Genomic DNA, 14,837 nt, shown 5'->3' on the forward strand with positions numbered 1-14,837 from the left:
AGGATCGCCACCATTCCCCGGGGACAAGCCCGCACAGGTAATCAGGGCGCCTATACCTCGGGGGAGACTAGCCGAGCAACCCACCGCCAGAGCCCCCACTTAAATTACGGAACCGAGCGGAGATTCGTACCCAGAACCTCTCTGAAGAAAGAAAAGCGCCCACCAACTCGGCCATGCGCAGGTGGGTATCACTTTTTATAAAAGAAACTTTCAATTTTTCGGATTCGGCTTATCAACCATTTATTAACCCATAATTTAAATTCACATCTGGATAATCTAATCGACCTAACAACTAACAATCACGTCTCTAAAACTAACATGCATGATTAGTCAAGTAAATGGAACTTGGGTAGCGGATGGAGTTCCTCAGCGAAGTTTCGGAGCAATGAGCCGGAATATGTGAAAAATCAGAGTTTGGAAATCGCTGAGCCAAGAAGAACCGGTCGGGTATGGAATACCTACTCGAGTTCTAAGGTAAATGAGTTTTCACTACTGCATTTCGCAATACATGTGTTGAATGCGTAGAGGAAATTGGTAAAAGCATAGCAACGATGCGTTCAGCCACAGCAAAGCACTCGGAAGATGATAGATCCAACAATTTGTCTCGGTGGGAATGAATCCGCAAAAAGCCGACTCATGACGGCGAAGGAGTTATGTACAGACAATGCCATTTCAGCAGAAAGCTTGCAGCAGCATGGAAGCTGCACTTTGTATATACTTTGTCAGCATTTTTTTGCAAAAAGCTGTCATTTGCACGCTTCATGCGAACCTCTCCCATCGCAGCCTCTCGAGTTCCTTGACCATTTGCCAATGTTCCAACGACAGGGAGGTTTCGCCGAAACTTAACGACATCAGACGGCCCATCGTCAACAATCTGCAGGGCCGGCATGTCAATCGGATGTAGCAGTGGAAATGTAATAGTCAAACTGAAATAAAAATAGCAGTTCAGCCAACTTTCACCTGCTAAAATCCTGGCTGCTTAGGTTTCGATTGGCTTGCCTCGCTGCAACCAGATCATTCTCCACCACCTGTGCATATGAACACTCATTATCTCATGACAATTAAACTCCAGTGACTTCCCTCCGAAGAAAGAGAAAATGATCTCAATGTATTGTGTGAAGAATCTTCCACAAGAATTTCTGTCCATTAGACATTTTACTGGCAAGAAAGATGCTCAGAACATCAGGGCCCCGAAACGACCTCACTGTTGTTAGAAACCACTGGTGTAACTTTAGAACCTAAGGAAACTGCTCGTAGAGCTTATCCAGGAATTATGCAGTAGATTTCAGTTCTAAAACCATCAAACCAATCACGATATTTAACCTAGCCATGATAATTTCCATTGCTATACTTGCCATATGGTTCTCGAAAAGCAAACTTATAATCAAGTCAAAATGCCGGCTTTATCTATGGTGCCGGAGCATGCATGAAAATCAAATCAATCTAATAAATTACATCCTCGACCATATGCCAACGGAAAAAAAAATTGCCAATGATCAAGCCAATCAAACTCATACCTTCTGCATGTCTGAGTCAATCGAATGCGATAGTGATCTGACAGTAGCCAAGTACCATTGCCAAGCTTCTAGTGTTTCCGCAGCCACTACTCCGCCAGAAGCCACCGAGGAAGGTTGAAAAGGAATAACCAAATCAGCGGGCAAAATATTTGATTTACCCTCAGAAAGGATGAGTAATTGAAAATCAGCTGCCAACTCCATCTTGTAGTACTTGAAGTCATACTCCACCTAAAAACCAACACCTTCAGACCATTGGTAAGTCTTTACAGACAATGGCACTATCCGCTCTTGACAAACCAAGTATGAAAAGATAGTGTGTTCTGCTATAGAGTACTATCTAAATGCCAAATGCATATATCCTGATGCTCTGGAAAAATGGCATGCGTAAGACTAAAAAGACTAGAACATGAAGATAGTTGAAGACAAAAATCACCTTTTGATACTCGCTTAAATATTTTAACAACCTAGCATTTTCAACACCCACAGAATTGAGAGTTCCGACTTCCAACTGGGTCTCATCAATTGTTAAATGCGTGCCCTCAGGTAGCTGCATCAACCCGGTCACCAATCTGCAGTGTCAACCATGTCAAAAGTAAAAACCGATTCCCAAGATCCATGGTTACTAACCATGAGAACTCATGAGCAACACGGTAGGCATCTGATACCTATTTGTTTCATAATCCTTTTTGGGTGCAAGTGAAGCAGCATTAAGATAATCAACCGTCAGGGGAACAATGTGTGAGAAAGGTAAGAGGTCCTTGATTGCCAGCATAAGGTGATTGCCGAAGATAGATACACTTTCTTTGTTAAAGCAAGTGAGATTCACAGAGAGCTTTCCAACTGCAAAATTGTCGATTCGGGCATGTACCTGCTTTTGGAGAATCTTGTTATTGCCTTTTCCATATCGGACTTGAGAAAGGAAAACAAAGAAGCTAAAGATTTGAGCATCAGACTACAACAAGGAGAGAAATACTTCAAAACAAGAGAAAAATATGCAAAGTTGGCAAAGAAAAGAATACACACCCTGGATAGAAGATGCAACAATACCAAATGAGCTGCTAAACCATCATTGCCAAGAACGGCCGTAAGATGTGACAGGAGAGTTTCCCTCACCTCTTTGACCAATTGGGGCTTCAGCTGCAGCATTCAGCATAAATCAACAGTTGAGCAAAAGCAAAATGAAGATGCTTGAACATAGAGATTAATTCATTCGAGTTTAGTGTATGCACGTGATCATAAAGAGGTACACAAGGATATAAAATATTGGTCTTGGCAAAAAATTACCTCCAAAGGGGTGCTGTGAAGAAAGTCATGAGCTGCGAGCTTTGTGTGAACAAGACAATGGAGACGTGGTACCTGAACCAAGACAAGGCATGTCACAGTGCTACCTTTTATTTTTACTCATTCAACATGACAAGCACAACGAAATTGTTTGGTCAATTTACAAGCACATTAGGCAAAATTCAAATGGACACCACAGGATATTCTGGAGCAATACAGTCGAAGCATCTGATTTCACTCAAAATTCGGTTGATGGCGTTGTTTTAACAGAACTAGGAAAATTCAATCACAAAATTTCCACTAAATGAACTGCTAGTTGCTATGCAAGAATGCAGACATGTAGAAGAGGTAAGATTTTTATGCATTAAGTGAGAATGAAAGGTGAATCGGTATTCAATACCTTATTTAGGGGCAAAGAAGCCAACGTATCTTCAGAAAAGCCATCCAAGAACTCATCATTATCCACTTGGTAATCAGAATCAAAAGTTAGCACTCCAACAAACTCGAAGACGTCGTTTAGCTTCAATTCAGAGTCTGAAGAATCATATACCTGTATGAACGATATTTTATAGGATTTAATCAGATTGAGGAGAAAATACAAGACTTCACCAAGGTAAGGATTTGCACTGGTAAGATTAATGATCAGCTTAGAACCATAAATGTAATATTCACTCACCTTAATAAGACAAGAAAGTGAATCTCCCTCTTCTCTGGGCATGGAACAAGCACCGAAACCAGTACTCTCGGCTACAGGTTCTGGCAACTGTAAGTTCTGAGAAGGGTGTCCATCCTCCCTCTATCAATTCAGAAAATATTCAACAATTAAACTACTCTTCTCTACAGCCTAATTTGCTGCTGAAGTTCACAGAGCTGGAATAGATATAGACCAACAAACCATATGTACCCTACAGTTAACCCATCTTTGCTTTGACAAGAAATATCTTATTCTTCTCATCATAAACCAGATATCGACTCAAACTTAAGTCATGAAACGAGTAAACTAAATTAGATTGCTGCTGATTACTTTATTTAAAAGGAATGATGCTAAGCTTCCTTGCAGACTTATAGGCTAGAATAAACTGATCATGAATCAGACAAATAATGAATGCTTACCAATTTTTTGACACCAGAAGATCTTTGAATGCCATCTTCTGAGGTCTGTCAATGCAGAACACATCAGATGTATGAAAATAAAAACTACAAGATGAGAAAAAGAAAAAGGGGAAGCGGCCAATTCTACCTCCATATCCATTTGATCAATATCTTCATTATCTGCTCTCCTGCGCTTTTCCCCGTGTTGGGATGTCTGGTCCCCAGGTCGTGCAACAACAGTTCCCGAGGAAGTGTCAGCCCAGGGATTCAATCCTGGAACCTTAAGGCACAAAGAAAAAAGAAGAGAAAAATCAGCTTATCGACAAAAGAAGAACTTGACTCTAAATCTTTCCCAAAGTAAAAGAACCAAACTAGCTTGCTCATTGTCATTCTCTAATGATAAGATGTTTCTCAGAAGCTGGAAATGAAATAACTGGGTGAAAGCAGCCAAACCCACAGGTAAACAATGCTTCAGGTCAAGGCTTGGAAGAAGAGACAGAAGTATTGGGATGTTTCTAATGAAACTCACCTGGACACAGTAAAGCAAGTGGCGTTCCCAGATATGCATATCAGGTGAAGAACCCATAGGGTACTGAGAAACATCCCTGTATTTGTTTGTTCTCCATAATGAGCCATCCTGGGAAAAGTGCAACACATTATATTAGTTGCATTGTACCATGCATGCAAAGTATGCAAGCGATCACATCCTCGCAAGGTCCAGCATAGATACCTTGTAAGCACCAGCATAAAATTCATTCCCCAACATGTCTTGTATCATACCACGAAAGCGCACGAGTGTGTTGGGCTGAACATGTCCGATATTTTTTGCATTAAGGACCGGAACCTACAGTGGAACAAACCGATTGGATCATAACATTAACGCCGAAACAACTTAAAGTTCATTATCAGCTAAATAAGATTTTCGTGTCCTTCCCTATGCAATTGGGTGCGCTCCAGAACTGCTTCCACTATATAAACATACGCACTACGTTCAACAGGCCATCTTTATCAAGCATGTAAAAACACAAACTGCGGCACTCCATTACAACTTACGCTTTCGACTAAAATTGCTGATCAATCAATTCAGCATACGTCCAAGAAGCTTAAAAGTCGTGGGCTAGAAGCTAGAATTTTTTGCAATCACAGGGGCAGGGCAGGGCAAGCAACTCCTTCGACGCGTCGAGAATCTCCTCAAGTTCATTCCATTTGAGTAAACTCGAGATCGATCAAGCCCAAAAACGAAGCCAAGCAGAGAAACAACAACTCGAATCCACGAATCGCACGCGATTCCGAACGCCGGCAAGGCGGATCAGAGCCTAGACAGCAAGACTTAGAGGGGCGCGACAACACGGCGATTGGAAATCGACGACGGTGCCGCATCCTTTACCTGAGAGAGAGCGCCTCGGTCGAAGAGCACGTCGCGGAAGAGATCGCCGGCTCCCCAGTCCTTGCCGTTGAGGGCCGCCGGATCGGCGCCGGCGGCCACCGCCTTCTCGAACGTGAACCGGACGGCTCCCAGCGGGTTCGCCAAGCAATCGTACGGCAGCCCCACCATCGCTCTCTCTCTCTCTCTCTCCGAGACTCTGTCTGAGCGACTGCGTGCGAGTGAGCGAATGAGCGCGACGCCGGTTTCCGAGGCCGCGCAGGCGGGTAAAATAAGGGCGCGATTTTCCCGCCAAATCGCGGGAGCTTCGGTTCCCGCCATCTCCCTCGGCCCTTGCCCTTCGAGGCCCATCGCCTGACGGGCCTGGGCCCAATCCAGAGGACCTGGGCCTCCATTTTTCGGCCCATTTACGGGATCTTCGATTGTGGTCATTGCTCCCGACGGTGGCGTTTGCGCGTTAGCCCTGATCGATGAACAGGCCGACGGTCGGTCCAAAGGATCATACCCCCAAGCTTTGCCGATTTTATGATACAGACTTCACATCGGTGACATTGGGGTGTTGGCGACCCTAGGCAAGCCTAGTCGTTTTGGGCCCGGCGCTTCACCGGAGGTTACTTATCCGAGCCCACCCAAATAGTTAAGTATTTTCGACGGTCGGGTCCCCAAGGGCATGAATTGCTTCTTCTTTTTTCCCACACGGAATCGAACGATGGATTGTCTGTCGAACCGTCAGAGCTATGATCGTGTCTATCAATGTGATTAGTTGCTTTTAATGTGTATTGACATGATAGAAGCTTGTCCGTCATAGAACAACGAATCGGAGCTTACAGTTTAGTCATCCTTATAAAACAACGCGGTTCGAGAAACTAAACGAAGTGACATTTCATCTGAATTGAAAGAGCAAAACAACCTGTATCCATTCAAAGGGAACAGCCTATCTCTCACAGCAATTGGAAGACTTGATAGGAGCAACCATGTTGGTGAAATGCCTGAACAGAACATACATTTATATAAACTTGGGTACCAATTGGTCTACCAAACTATGTGTGACATGCAACTAGAGAAGGAGATTAAGAAGCAGCTTCCATGTTCTGTTCTGTCATCTGAAGAAGAGCCTGGTGAAGAAGTTGCCTGATGACTTGGAGTTCTCTAGGCAAGCAACATGCGCGTATCTCCCAAGCTTGTCCACCTGCCTTGCCTCACCCTTGGTGTCCTTCTTGCATATCCTGCATGTCTTGTCCACCCATCCTTCTTCCACATATTGCCCATCCACTAATCCCCACCATTGCAAAAGAAAACAGGTTTTTGAGATTCAGGAAACGATGCTCTACTGGCCCGGAAAAAAACACAAAAACTGATGAGAGTCTCGAAGAGAGAAGAGTCGAATGTTCACCTTCGACGTACGATTTGAAGAAGTCCTTGTATGTCCCTCCAATCTTCCTTCTGAGAGCCCCATACTGCACAAATTCATCCATTGCCCATTACCAATAACAGCATATACTTCTCAAGGCAGAACATTAGTGAGAGCACAGTGGAAGCAACACTGTATTTTCTGAACTAATAAAGATTGAATATATACACATATCCATGCACATGTTTGTATACGTAGAAGACAAAAATGAAAGATTTGAACTTGGAGAGTCAAATCGGACCTGCTCCCTGGACATCCTGCCACCGGACCGAGTGGCCCCTCTGGCATCTTCGAGGAGCTCAGCATCTTCCGCAGACCTCACTTGAGCAAAGTCAAGAGCGTCGGTCACACTCCCGAACAGAGACTGCTTGCTCTGCTTCTTCTTCTCGCCCTCTTCCTTCTTCCCCTTCTCCGATTGAGCCAAAACCCTGAACTTATAATTGCTAACCCTCACACCTCCTGCAACATGCGGAAGATAGCTCACAGCGGCGTGTGAAGATGGCAATGGAAGAGCTCTCAGTCCCATGTTTCTTTCCCCCTGTTTCTCTCGGGTACCCTGAATAGCTGCGTCTCTCTACTTTTGCTCTGCTTCGGCCTTTTATATGTTGCTCGCTATGAGTTTGCGTATGTACTGTGTCGGTTTGAGTGGGAGAATCACTGGACAAGAGAACAGGGGATTTCCATGGTTCCTGACGAACTACGTGGCTCTCCGTCATACTTTGAAAAAGCCAAAAAATTGAAGTTAGAAAAAGCAGAGGATTTTGCCCTTTTTTGGGAGCTTCAAAGTCTAGCGTGTCAGCAATAATATCTTTGGCCCAGAAACGGATGGCCCATAATTGCTTGAGAAAATCACACGAGCCATATTTTCGGGGATTTCTATTGAAATTTGTTTAAATTTATATAAATTTATTTGACCTTGCATGACCAGATAATGGAATTTAATGTCATGTGCTAATGTTAAATAGAAAATGTCATGCACATCCCAAAACAGGTCAATGTCCAAATTGTTCGACCCTAAATCATAAGAAATGTCGTGTGATTCTGCGGACGTTCGAACCTAATGAAATCGATTAGATCTAATATCAGAGAGAGATGGAGGGGCTTCCCAATTCATACTTACAATTACTGAACAATTTTTCTCTCTTAATATTCCATCTGAACCTTCTGTCAATGGAAGTAATTACAATTCTGCAGAGTTAATCAGTACGCTCACCCTGTCTTCCTCTGTAGTAAAATGAGGAGACAAAAACTATACCATACCAACTTGAGAGGTTTCTATACTACATAAACCATGCCAACCTCCAGAAGTGACGCTGGAGGCACTCTAAGTACCACGTCCGTGCCTCTAGAGTTGCTCCTGAGGAAGTTGTACCCGATGTTGATGGCCAGCCTCTTCAGGATCGACGATCCTTGCTTTGCCCGGACGTGGGAATGCCCGAGTATGAACGCCGTCCCCGCCTGTTGAGCCTCTGCCAAGTCCCCTAGCTCTCCCCGCATGGGCGAATCATGTCCCATATCGGGTCGAGCATCGTTTTCTGATGCATTGTCGTTGTCGACTGCGAACCTCACTCTTCTTTGTCTGACATTGATGGGCTCCATTTCGACTTCGTCAGCCACTCCACCGCTCCCCGTGCTCGGAAACTCAACAGACACGCTTGCTGGTTCCAAGATCCCATCGAGCTTGTAAAGTGGCGTGCTGGAGAGCGCTGCTGCCATTCCGATCACTGTCAATCTGCACTCGCTCGATGAAGCATTCGAGTGAAGCACGTCATCCTCACCACACGAATTAGTACCCTCGGAAGCGCGATTCCAATCATAGCGGATGAAATCCGCCAGCCGGTCAACGAGCTCGGACTCGAAGGAATCCACGTCCTGGTGGACATCGCGATATCCATACCGGACGATGCACCTGTAAGACCGATGAGCTGCGGGGCCCACACGGCCAACTAGATAGCGCTCAGCTGGGGGCACATGTGGGACAGGGACTGATTTTACGCAGACGAATACAAGGATGCGGTGGAATGCAGGGAGATTGGTGACGAATCGGGAGAAGTTAGCCGGGATTCCTGAAGTGAGATCAGTGAAGACAATGCCGATGCCCGGGACTCGAGCGATTCCCAAGCTCGGACCCAAGGCTAAGAGCCATTCCAAAGAGACTTTGTTGTGGAGGTCATATTCATATTTCTTGACAGTGGCATAATGCCAGACTAACATGATGGTCATCAAGAAAAGGGCTAGAAGAATGGGAAGCCAAGCGCCTTCGGTGAACTTGGTGAGTGATGCTGAGAAGTAGAGTAATTCGATGGAGCCGAAAAACAGTAAGAAGGACAAAGCAACAATCGGAGGTTTGTGCCAGCATAGGATGATGACCAAGGAAGTGAGGCATGTGGTCACTAGCATCACTGCCATAACTGCCAGGCCTGCAAAAGGTGGAAACAAGTATGATATCAGAAACTCAATCAACAGATAAGCATCAATTCAGACAGTGAGACAATTGGAAGTAACAGATGAGTTGTACTATATGGATCTTAGTCTTACAGACATACTGAAGGCAGAGTTTACCTGAGGCATTTCCCATGTGTTTTATATCTCTAAAGCCGATAGTCACAGCGATGCAGAGAATCATGAGCATCCAGTTGATCTCTGGAATGTAGATCTGCCCGTGAATCTTATCTGATGTATGAACCACCTTAACTCTCGGGAAGCAACTGAGTGATTGACTCTGGTTTATGATGGAGAATGTTCCGCTGATGATGGCTTGGCTTCCAACAACAGAAGCAAGAATAGCAACTATAAGCACTGGCCATCTGACACTTTCTGCACCCGAATAATTTAGTCAGCTATAGCTATTGCAATTAGTCATTCATAGGTCCTACATGTGGAACGAATTGCCGATCTAGATTTGTCAAGGGTCAAGGAAACTTTACCTGGAACTGCAATATAGAAGCTAATTTGGTCGCTGTTATGGTAATTCTTTGACAGGTAAGCAGCTTGACCCATATAGGCCAATATGAGAGCTGGATAAACTAGAAATGTGAAAGCCATCTGCAAACGACATACAAAATGCTTACCATTAACCAAGAGTGCTTTTCAATGCAAAGGTTAATAACTCTAGCACCCTATTTCACGCAAAGTTCTGAGGCAAAGTAAGACCTGAATTGCTGTATAGGAGAAGTGTCCAAGATCAGCGAACATTGCCTCTGAACCTGCAGAAAGGATAAATGATTAATTAGATTCAGTTTTTATTAAAGTATGGAATTTCCCTAAACCCTCACTAGTCGACCAAGTCTCTTGACAAATGACGGGTCTTTGTCTTTATTCATGACCAGTAAAAAGATACAATCGGAAAAATAAGGACTAAATAGAAACAGACTGCATCTTGATTAAAAACTCCCCGCCAAAAGTGCTATTGAAAAACTTGAGAATGACCCTTGCAACAAGCCTCTAGATCTTACCAGTTATGCATAATAAGATGCCTCCCAAAGACATCCATCCACCCATTCTCGTCTTCCTCAAGAAACTGAACATGTAATAAGGTGAAAGTGCCTTGTAGACATGTGGGTTCCAATGAAAAATGTTATACAAGCCGAGGGCACTGATGCATAGTAGCCAAATCAAAACAATTGGCGCAAAGAAGAATCCGATCCGATGCGTGCCATAATGTTGCAGGGCAAATAGGCACAGAAGTATGACGCAAGTGATCGGGATCACTGCATCTGCAAAAAGGAGAATTTCATTATAGGCGATGCGAGTAAAATTGTAATATTTTCTTTATGGCTACTTCAAAGTAGCCTTATGAGAATGCCAAATTCCTACTCCTTCTACCTTGTAACTGTTCAAAATGAGGTAGAACAAAATGGAGCTCGAAATATTTTTGTCTGCATATATTACACTAGAAGTTCCAGTTCAATCGACATGGTGCATCAAAGAGGCATAGGTTGAGATAAATGATCTTACTGCTAAGACTTTGGACGAAAACTTACATTCGTGATGTGCCTTAGACATGGAAAACTCAAGGCCAGAAACGGCAGAGAAAACTACATTAAACCACAATAAAGCAATTAGTCAAAGACCAGAGAGATTGAAGCTTCCAATAAGAACCTGCATTCTTCCATATACTCAACAATTTTCAATTGGGGAATGAAAAAATATACCAGAAATTGCAGGAGTGAGCACTCCATCTCCAATTACCATGCAAGTTCCCAAAAGGACCAGTATCAACAAAGCAGTGTGTAAGGCCTTGTGCTTCTCAAGCAACGATTTCATCTTCAAGCTGTTTCTGGTCCCGGGATGGTGCTCCAATTTATAGGTAGAGACCGCTTCATCGGCAGCCTGCCGGTTCGGTAGAAGGCTCACTCTCACATGCCGGCATATCAATGAATAGAGGGCAAATGTTCCACCTTCAACATCATGAGCCAAAAGTTTATTTGGAGACGGAAAAAAGCGAATATGAACAAGCATCACTTAGCTGTTTCGGCGCTTACCCTCCCCATTATCGTCTGCCCGAAGAACAATAAAGACATACTTGAAAAGGGGAAGCAAAGTGAGGGTCCAGAAAACGAAAGAGAGGACTCCAAATATCTCTTCATTGGTATCTGAATGTTGAATATCTTCAGCAAATGTGCTTTTATAGACATAAAGAGGAGATATGCTCAAGTCTCCATACACCACACCGAGGCTTTGATAAGCTAGAATCCAAATTGTCTTCCAAGACTCTTTCTGAAAAGCCATTAGCAGGCAACCCGAAAACAAATCAGCATCTCTCTAGAAGAATAGTAATCTGTGTAACTCCACAAGCTGAAATAGGCTTGAAATTGCACAAGAATTTGAAGTAAATATTCGTGTAAATTTGAGACGAGAGAAATGCACTAACCTTTGAAGAGTCCCAGCACTTGCCACAATCAAGATCCATAACTCTCAGATGCCCCCACCTTCCTTATGAGTTTCTGCTGGTGAAGAAATGAAGCTGCCAAATCTGCCTTCAAATAAGCAGAATTTCTCAGCAAGCAAGACTGGAACTTTGCAACTCAAGAGATAAATGAAGCATCAGACCAAAAATGAGGACACACTTATGCTCACATTCACCACAAAAGAAAGAAACAGATGAAGGCAAAGTAAAAGCAGGGCACATTCGCTCTGTCAGAGTCACATCCCTATAAATTATTTCAGCAAGCAAGCCATGGTTTCTTACCTCCGGAGCCCAGAAGAAGAACGAAATCAAAAGCAGAGCAACCCGACGATTTTGGCTGGAGCGCTTGAGAAACTGCGGCTTAAAATCACTCGACTGAAGTCTCCATAAATGTAAGAGGGCCCTCTTTTAACTACTATGAAGGACTTCATAATGACAATATTCGCTACATGGCTTTTCATTTTCTGTGTTTTTTTTATATGGCACCCTTTTCTTGCAAAAGAGTAGAACCCGTTTCTCACCGTTCGGTTGCTGTCTCATTGAGCTAGAACGCCAACCCAAAATGACAGAGCCATCAAGAAAACAACCCAAAGGGGACAACGGACGAGGAGATGGAAATTACAGCACAGAAGACTGGATTTTGACAGTGTCTTAAGTTCTCTTGTTTCTTCAATCCTCAGAACGTTGGAAGTGATGGCAATGAAAATCGAAAGGGCACAATCATGTGATTCGACGAAGCAGTTACATTAGAAAGAAGAAAGTAACTGCCCAACTAGTGAGTGCCCACGAAAATTAAGCCGGTTTTGGGGGACATCCCACCCACTTTTTCCTTTCTCTCACTTCATAAAAAAGATAAAACGATTGTTAAAGCTTGCGTTTTCTTGTCATGTTCGAAATCAAATGTCCATCTTCTCATGCAAAGCAAGCCACGGTCACCTAAAATCCCACCAACCCCTCCTTGGAATCCTCTTGTTTGCAACCAGAGCCGGAACTTAACTAATCTGAGGGAGAGTAAAAAAAAGAAAAGTGAAAAATTTAACACTATGGGTCATGGTTTCGTTGTTACTCATCACCTAATTAGCATTCATGTAGGTTAGAAAAACGCCAAAGAAACATTTAACTTTCTTACCAATAATGATAAAAATGAAAGAAATCAATAGTTTATGTCCATTGGTTCGAGAACATACCAAATCAAAACTATCGAGAAAACTTTAATGTACCGACCGATCAATCTAGATAAGTATCAAATGTTTACTAAAAATTAATTCCGTAGGTAGCATCGGACCTTTTCAAATTGGAAAGTACATTAAGCGTTCCTTTAGAATGGTTTGTGCAGATTATGAAATGAGAAAAGTGAACTCCCAAGATTGTATCTGGCCAAGAAGTGTGATCTACCTTAAAAGCGAGAATGGATATAGTAAATGACACAGCAGATCTGCACGCAAAAGAAAACAGTGTTGAAATGTGTGGGCAGAAACATGTGATCCTCACACAGCAGTTTCATACGGGAATGAGGCCTGAACATGCTGATTCTTTTAAGATAATATTATTCCCCTTCAAAGGGGCACTTAGGCACACCAGCCTTTTCCCTAGCCCCTATTGCTTTCATCGCCCTTTTTGCCCATTTTTCCAAGACCCGTAGTGCCTAATTCCTAATGAACACCCTCTTGGCCCACTCTTGTCCTTTTTTCGAGATTCAGCCAGACACCTTTTTCCCCCATTGCATCATGGTCCATCACATTGGGTTGAGCTCAAGGCCAGAGGGGATATCTACAATGTGGGTGAGCATTAAGCAAAGGGGTCCCTTCCACTTCCGTCCATCTTGCCAGAAATCATTTCTTGGACGTGGTGCGTTCGCAGCTAGTGATGGCCATTTCATTGAAATATCAAGACAGAGGGACGCAATATCGTGGAAGGCGGTTATTCAATGGTACGAGTGGATATTTTTCAAATGCGAAATCACGGGCTTGAACCACGGTAGTGCGCGCGTCTCGCCCAAGTGAATGTGTTACAGACCTTTAAGCACTCACGAGTTATTCCGAGTGGCGAATCTCTCCAACACTCTAAAACGGATGTGAAACCTAGTGATGACAGCTTAGAGAAACACCCAAGATCAAGTACCAGCGAGAAGACAAACGTTTCTTGGGATGCTGATCTGGTTCATTGGAGGTGGGGTAAACAAAGAAAAGCACGAGAAAGCAAAAGGAGACAAGGGAAGGACAGTATAGACCAGGACTGTAGTTTTGGAGAGTGGTTCGAGAGAGAGCTCAAGACAATGGCCTGGCGGTGATTTTGGCCCAACAACTTTCGAGGTTAAATTAATCCACATTGTACTGATAAGAAAGCGTTAGCAGCCACCGACAATGGCGGATGTTTGTCCCCCGTCCTGGTCCTGAGTTCAGACAGAGAGAGATTAAAATATCTTGAGGGGGAAGAAGATGGTGAAGCTGATTCCTCGGAGTTGGAGGAGGGTTTTCGAGAAAACTATTGCGTTATCATATAAAAACCTACGTACCAGAGAATCTGGGAGAGAATGAAACATAAAACGGAATCAATGAACCTGAGAGAACTCGTTCTTCTCAAATTGATATAGAATAAAATAGAAAGATGGGATGAAGAGATTCTGACAATTTAAGGCGTTTTCTTAATGTTTTTTCGATTAGGAAGGCAGTAGCACTCAGCAGTGAAAGCGGGAGTGCGATCTTGCCCCTGCTGAAATCGAACACTGACATGCATGGGGCGAGCCTATCATACCATGCCACGCGGCGTATATTAGGTTAAATCAATCATAAGCATACGGGATTTCATTAGATGTGTATGTACTTATCAGGGTATAACGTGTTATGTCGATTCATATGATTTCATCATGATTCCCACATTGCATTGGGTAGGATTTCGTTCCGTTCATCGATATATTTATATTAATGCCATTTAAAAGAATCATATATTTGCAGTTACGATATTGGGGTTCATTTAAGTCGTGTTTAGTTAGATAGGAAACTTGTCTAAAAAGTCTTAATCTCATTGCACTTTTACCAATTCAATCCTAAACATTTTAATTGTGTCAAAATTGAGTCTTAAACATTTTCACGTTTTGCCAATTGAGACCATCCAACCAATTTTGGCCGGCAATTACCGATGTGGACGCTGGCTATCCTAGTGACATGGTCGGTGCTAATTTAAACAATTTTTAATAATAATTTTAATATTTTTTTCAAAATTTTTATTAAATTTTTTAAATAT

The 14,837-nt window shown here is 43.2% G+C and overlaps 3 protein-coding genes across 9 annotated transcripts; all 3 read right to left on the bottom strand.

The window, feature by feature from the left end:
* Window positions 1-398: 398 nt before the first annotated feature.
* Window positions 399-5,511, bottom strand: LOC115672665 (mini-chromosome maintenance complex-binding protein). 2 transcript variants are annotated; one of them, XM_030594547.2, is made up of 14 exons: window positions 5,278-5,511; window positions 4,621-4,734; window positions 4,420-4,527; window positions 4,039-4,170; window positions 3,912-3,956; window positions 3,475-3,594; window positions 3,199-3,348; window positions 2,802-2,873; window positions 2,541-2,654; window positions 2,183-2,385; window positions 1,951-2,086; window positions 1,518-1,745; window positions 961-1,028; window positions 399-874 (listed from the first exon to the last, which is right to left on the bottom strand). In XM_030594547.2, the coding sequence occupies exons 1-14, from the start codon at window positions 5,443-5,445 to the stop codon at window positions 760-762; spliced, it is 1,773 nt and encodes a 590-aa protein (XP_030450407.1). In that variant the 5' UTR covers window positions 5,446-5,511; the 3' UTR covers window positions 399-759. The 2 variants fall into 2 exon arrangements, with proteins under 2 accessions (XP_030450407.1, XP_056168922.1); XM_056312947.1 differs by lacking the exon at window positions 2,802-2,873.
* Window positions 5,512-6,170: 659 nt separating this feature from the next.
* On the bottom strand, window positions 6,171-7,298 carry LOC115672707 (uncharacterized). Its single transcript, XM_030594618.2, has 3 exons — window positions 6,927-7,298; window positions 6,668-6,731; window positions 6,171-6,546 (listed from the first exon to the last, which is right to left on the bottom strand). The coding sequence occupies exons 1-3, from the start codon at window positions 7,209-7,211 to the stop codon at window positions 6,374-6,376; spliced, it is 522 nt and encodes a 173-aa protein (XP_030450478.1). The 5' UTR covers window positions 7,212-7,298; the 3' UTR covers window positions 6,171-6,373.
* Window positions 7,299-7,807: 509 nt separating this feature from the next.
* LOC115672653 (potassium transporter 2-like) lies at window positions 7,808-12,573 on the bottom strand. Of its 6 annotated transcripts, none has more exons than XM_056313236.1 (10): window positions 12,363-12,573; window positions 11,559-11,664; window positions 11,170-11,404; window positions 10,840-11,085; window positions 10,669-10,722; window positions 10,141-10,401; window positions 9,839-9,891; window positions 9,613-9,730; window positions 9,248-9,502; window positions 7,808-9,105 (listed from the first exon to the last, which is right to left on the bottom strand). In XM_056313236.1, the coding sequence occupies exons 2-10, from the start codon at window positions 11,595-11,597 to the stop codon at window positions 7,961-7,963; spliced, it is 2,406 nt and encodes an 801-aa protein (XP_056169211.1). In that variant the 5' UTR covers window positions 11,598-11,664; window positions 12,363-12,573; the 3' UTR covers window positions 7,808-7,960. The 6 variants fall into 6 exon arrangements, with proteins under 6 accessions (XP_056169211.1, XP_030450395.1, XP_056169210.1 ...); XM_030594535.2 differs by lacking the exon at window positions 12,363-12,573 and adding an exon at window positions 12,116-12,335 and having other exon boundaries at window positions 11,559-11,660; XM_056313235.1 differs by lacking the exon at window positions 12,363-12,573 and adding an exon at window positions 12,116-12,335.
* Between the last annotated feature and the right edge of the window lie 2,264 nt (window positions 12,574-14,837).

Source organism: Syzygium oleosum, unplaced genomic scaffold (assembly GCF_021117445.2).
Source record: "Syzygium oleosum isolate NSW1041296 unplaced genomic scaffold, Sole_v2.1 Sole_v2.07, whole genome shotgun sequence".
Classification (NCBI taxonomy): Eukaryota; Viridiplantae; Streptophyta; class Magnoliopsida; order Myrtales; family Myrtaceae; genus Syzygium; species Syzygium oleosum.

What these genes read in the sequence shown, in the direction of transcription:
- LOC115672665 (XM_030594547.2), bottom strand. Translation starts at nt 5,445, where the DNA reads ATGGTGGGGCTGCCGTACGATTGCTTGGCGAACCCGCTGGGAGCCGTC. An exon ending in ACCGAGGCGCTCTCTCTCAG is followed by an intron (nt 4,735 to 5,277) that starts GTAAAGGATGCG and finishes GTTCCACTGTAG; the next exon opens with GTTCCGGTCCTTAATGCAAA. An exon ending in AGCAGCCAGGATTTTAGCAG is followed by an intron (nt 875 to 960) that starts GTGAAAGTTGGC and finishes CCGGCCCTGCAG; the next exon opens with ATTGTTGACGATGGGCCGTC.
- LOC115672707 (XM_030594618.2), bottom strand. Translation starts at nt 7,211, where the DNA reads ATGGGACTGAGAGCTCTTCCATTGCCATCTTCACACGCCGCTGTGAGC. An exon ending in GCAGGATGTCCAGGGAGCAG is followed by an intron (nt 6,732 to 6,926) that starts GTCCGATTTGAC and finishes GAATTTGTGCAG; the next exon opens with TATGGGGCTCTCAGAAGGAA. An exon ending in CTTCAAATCGTACGTCGAAG is followed by an intron (nt 6,547 to 6,667) that starts GTGAACATTCGA and finishes GGTGGGGATTAG; the next exon opens with TGGATGGGCAATATGTGGAA.
- LOC115672653 (XM_056313236.1), bottom strand. Translation starts at nt 11,597, where the DNA reads ATGGATCTTGATTGTGGCAAGTGCTGGGACTCTTCAAAG. An exon ending in CATCTTATTATGCATAACTG is followed by an intron (nt 9,892 to 10,140) that starts GTAAGATCTAGA and finishes TCCTTTCTGCAG; the next exon opens with GTTCAGAGGCAATGTTCGCT. An exon ending in TCTCCTATACAGCAATTCAG is followed by an intron (nt 9,731 to 9,838) that starts GTCTTACTTTGC and finishes TGTCGTTTGCAG; the next exon opens with ATGGCTTTCACATTTCTAGT.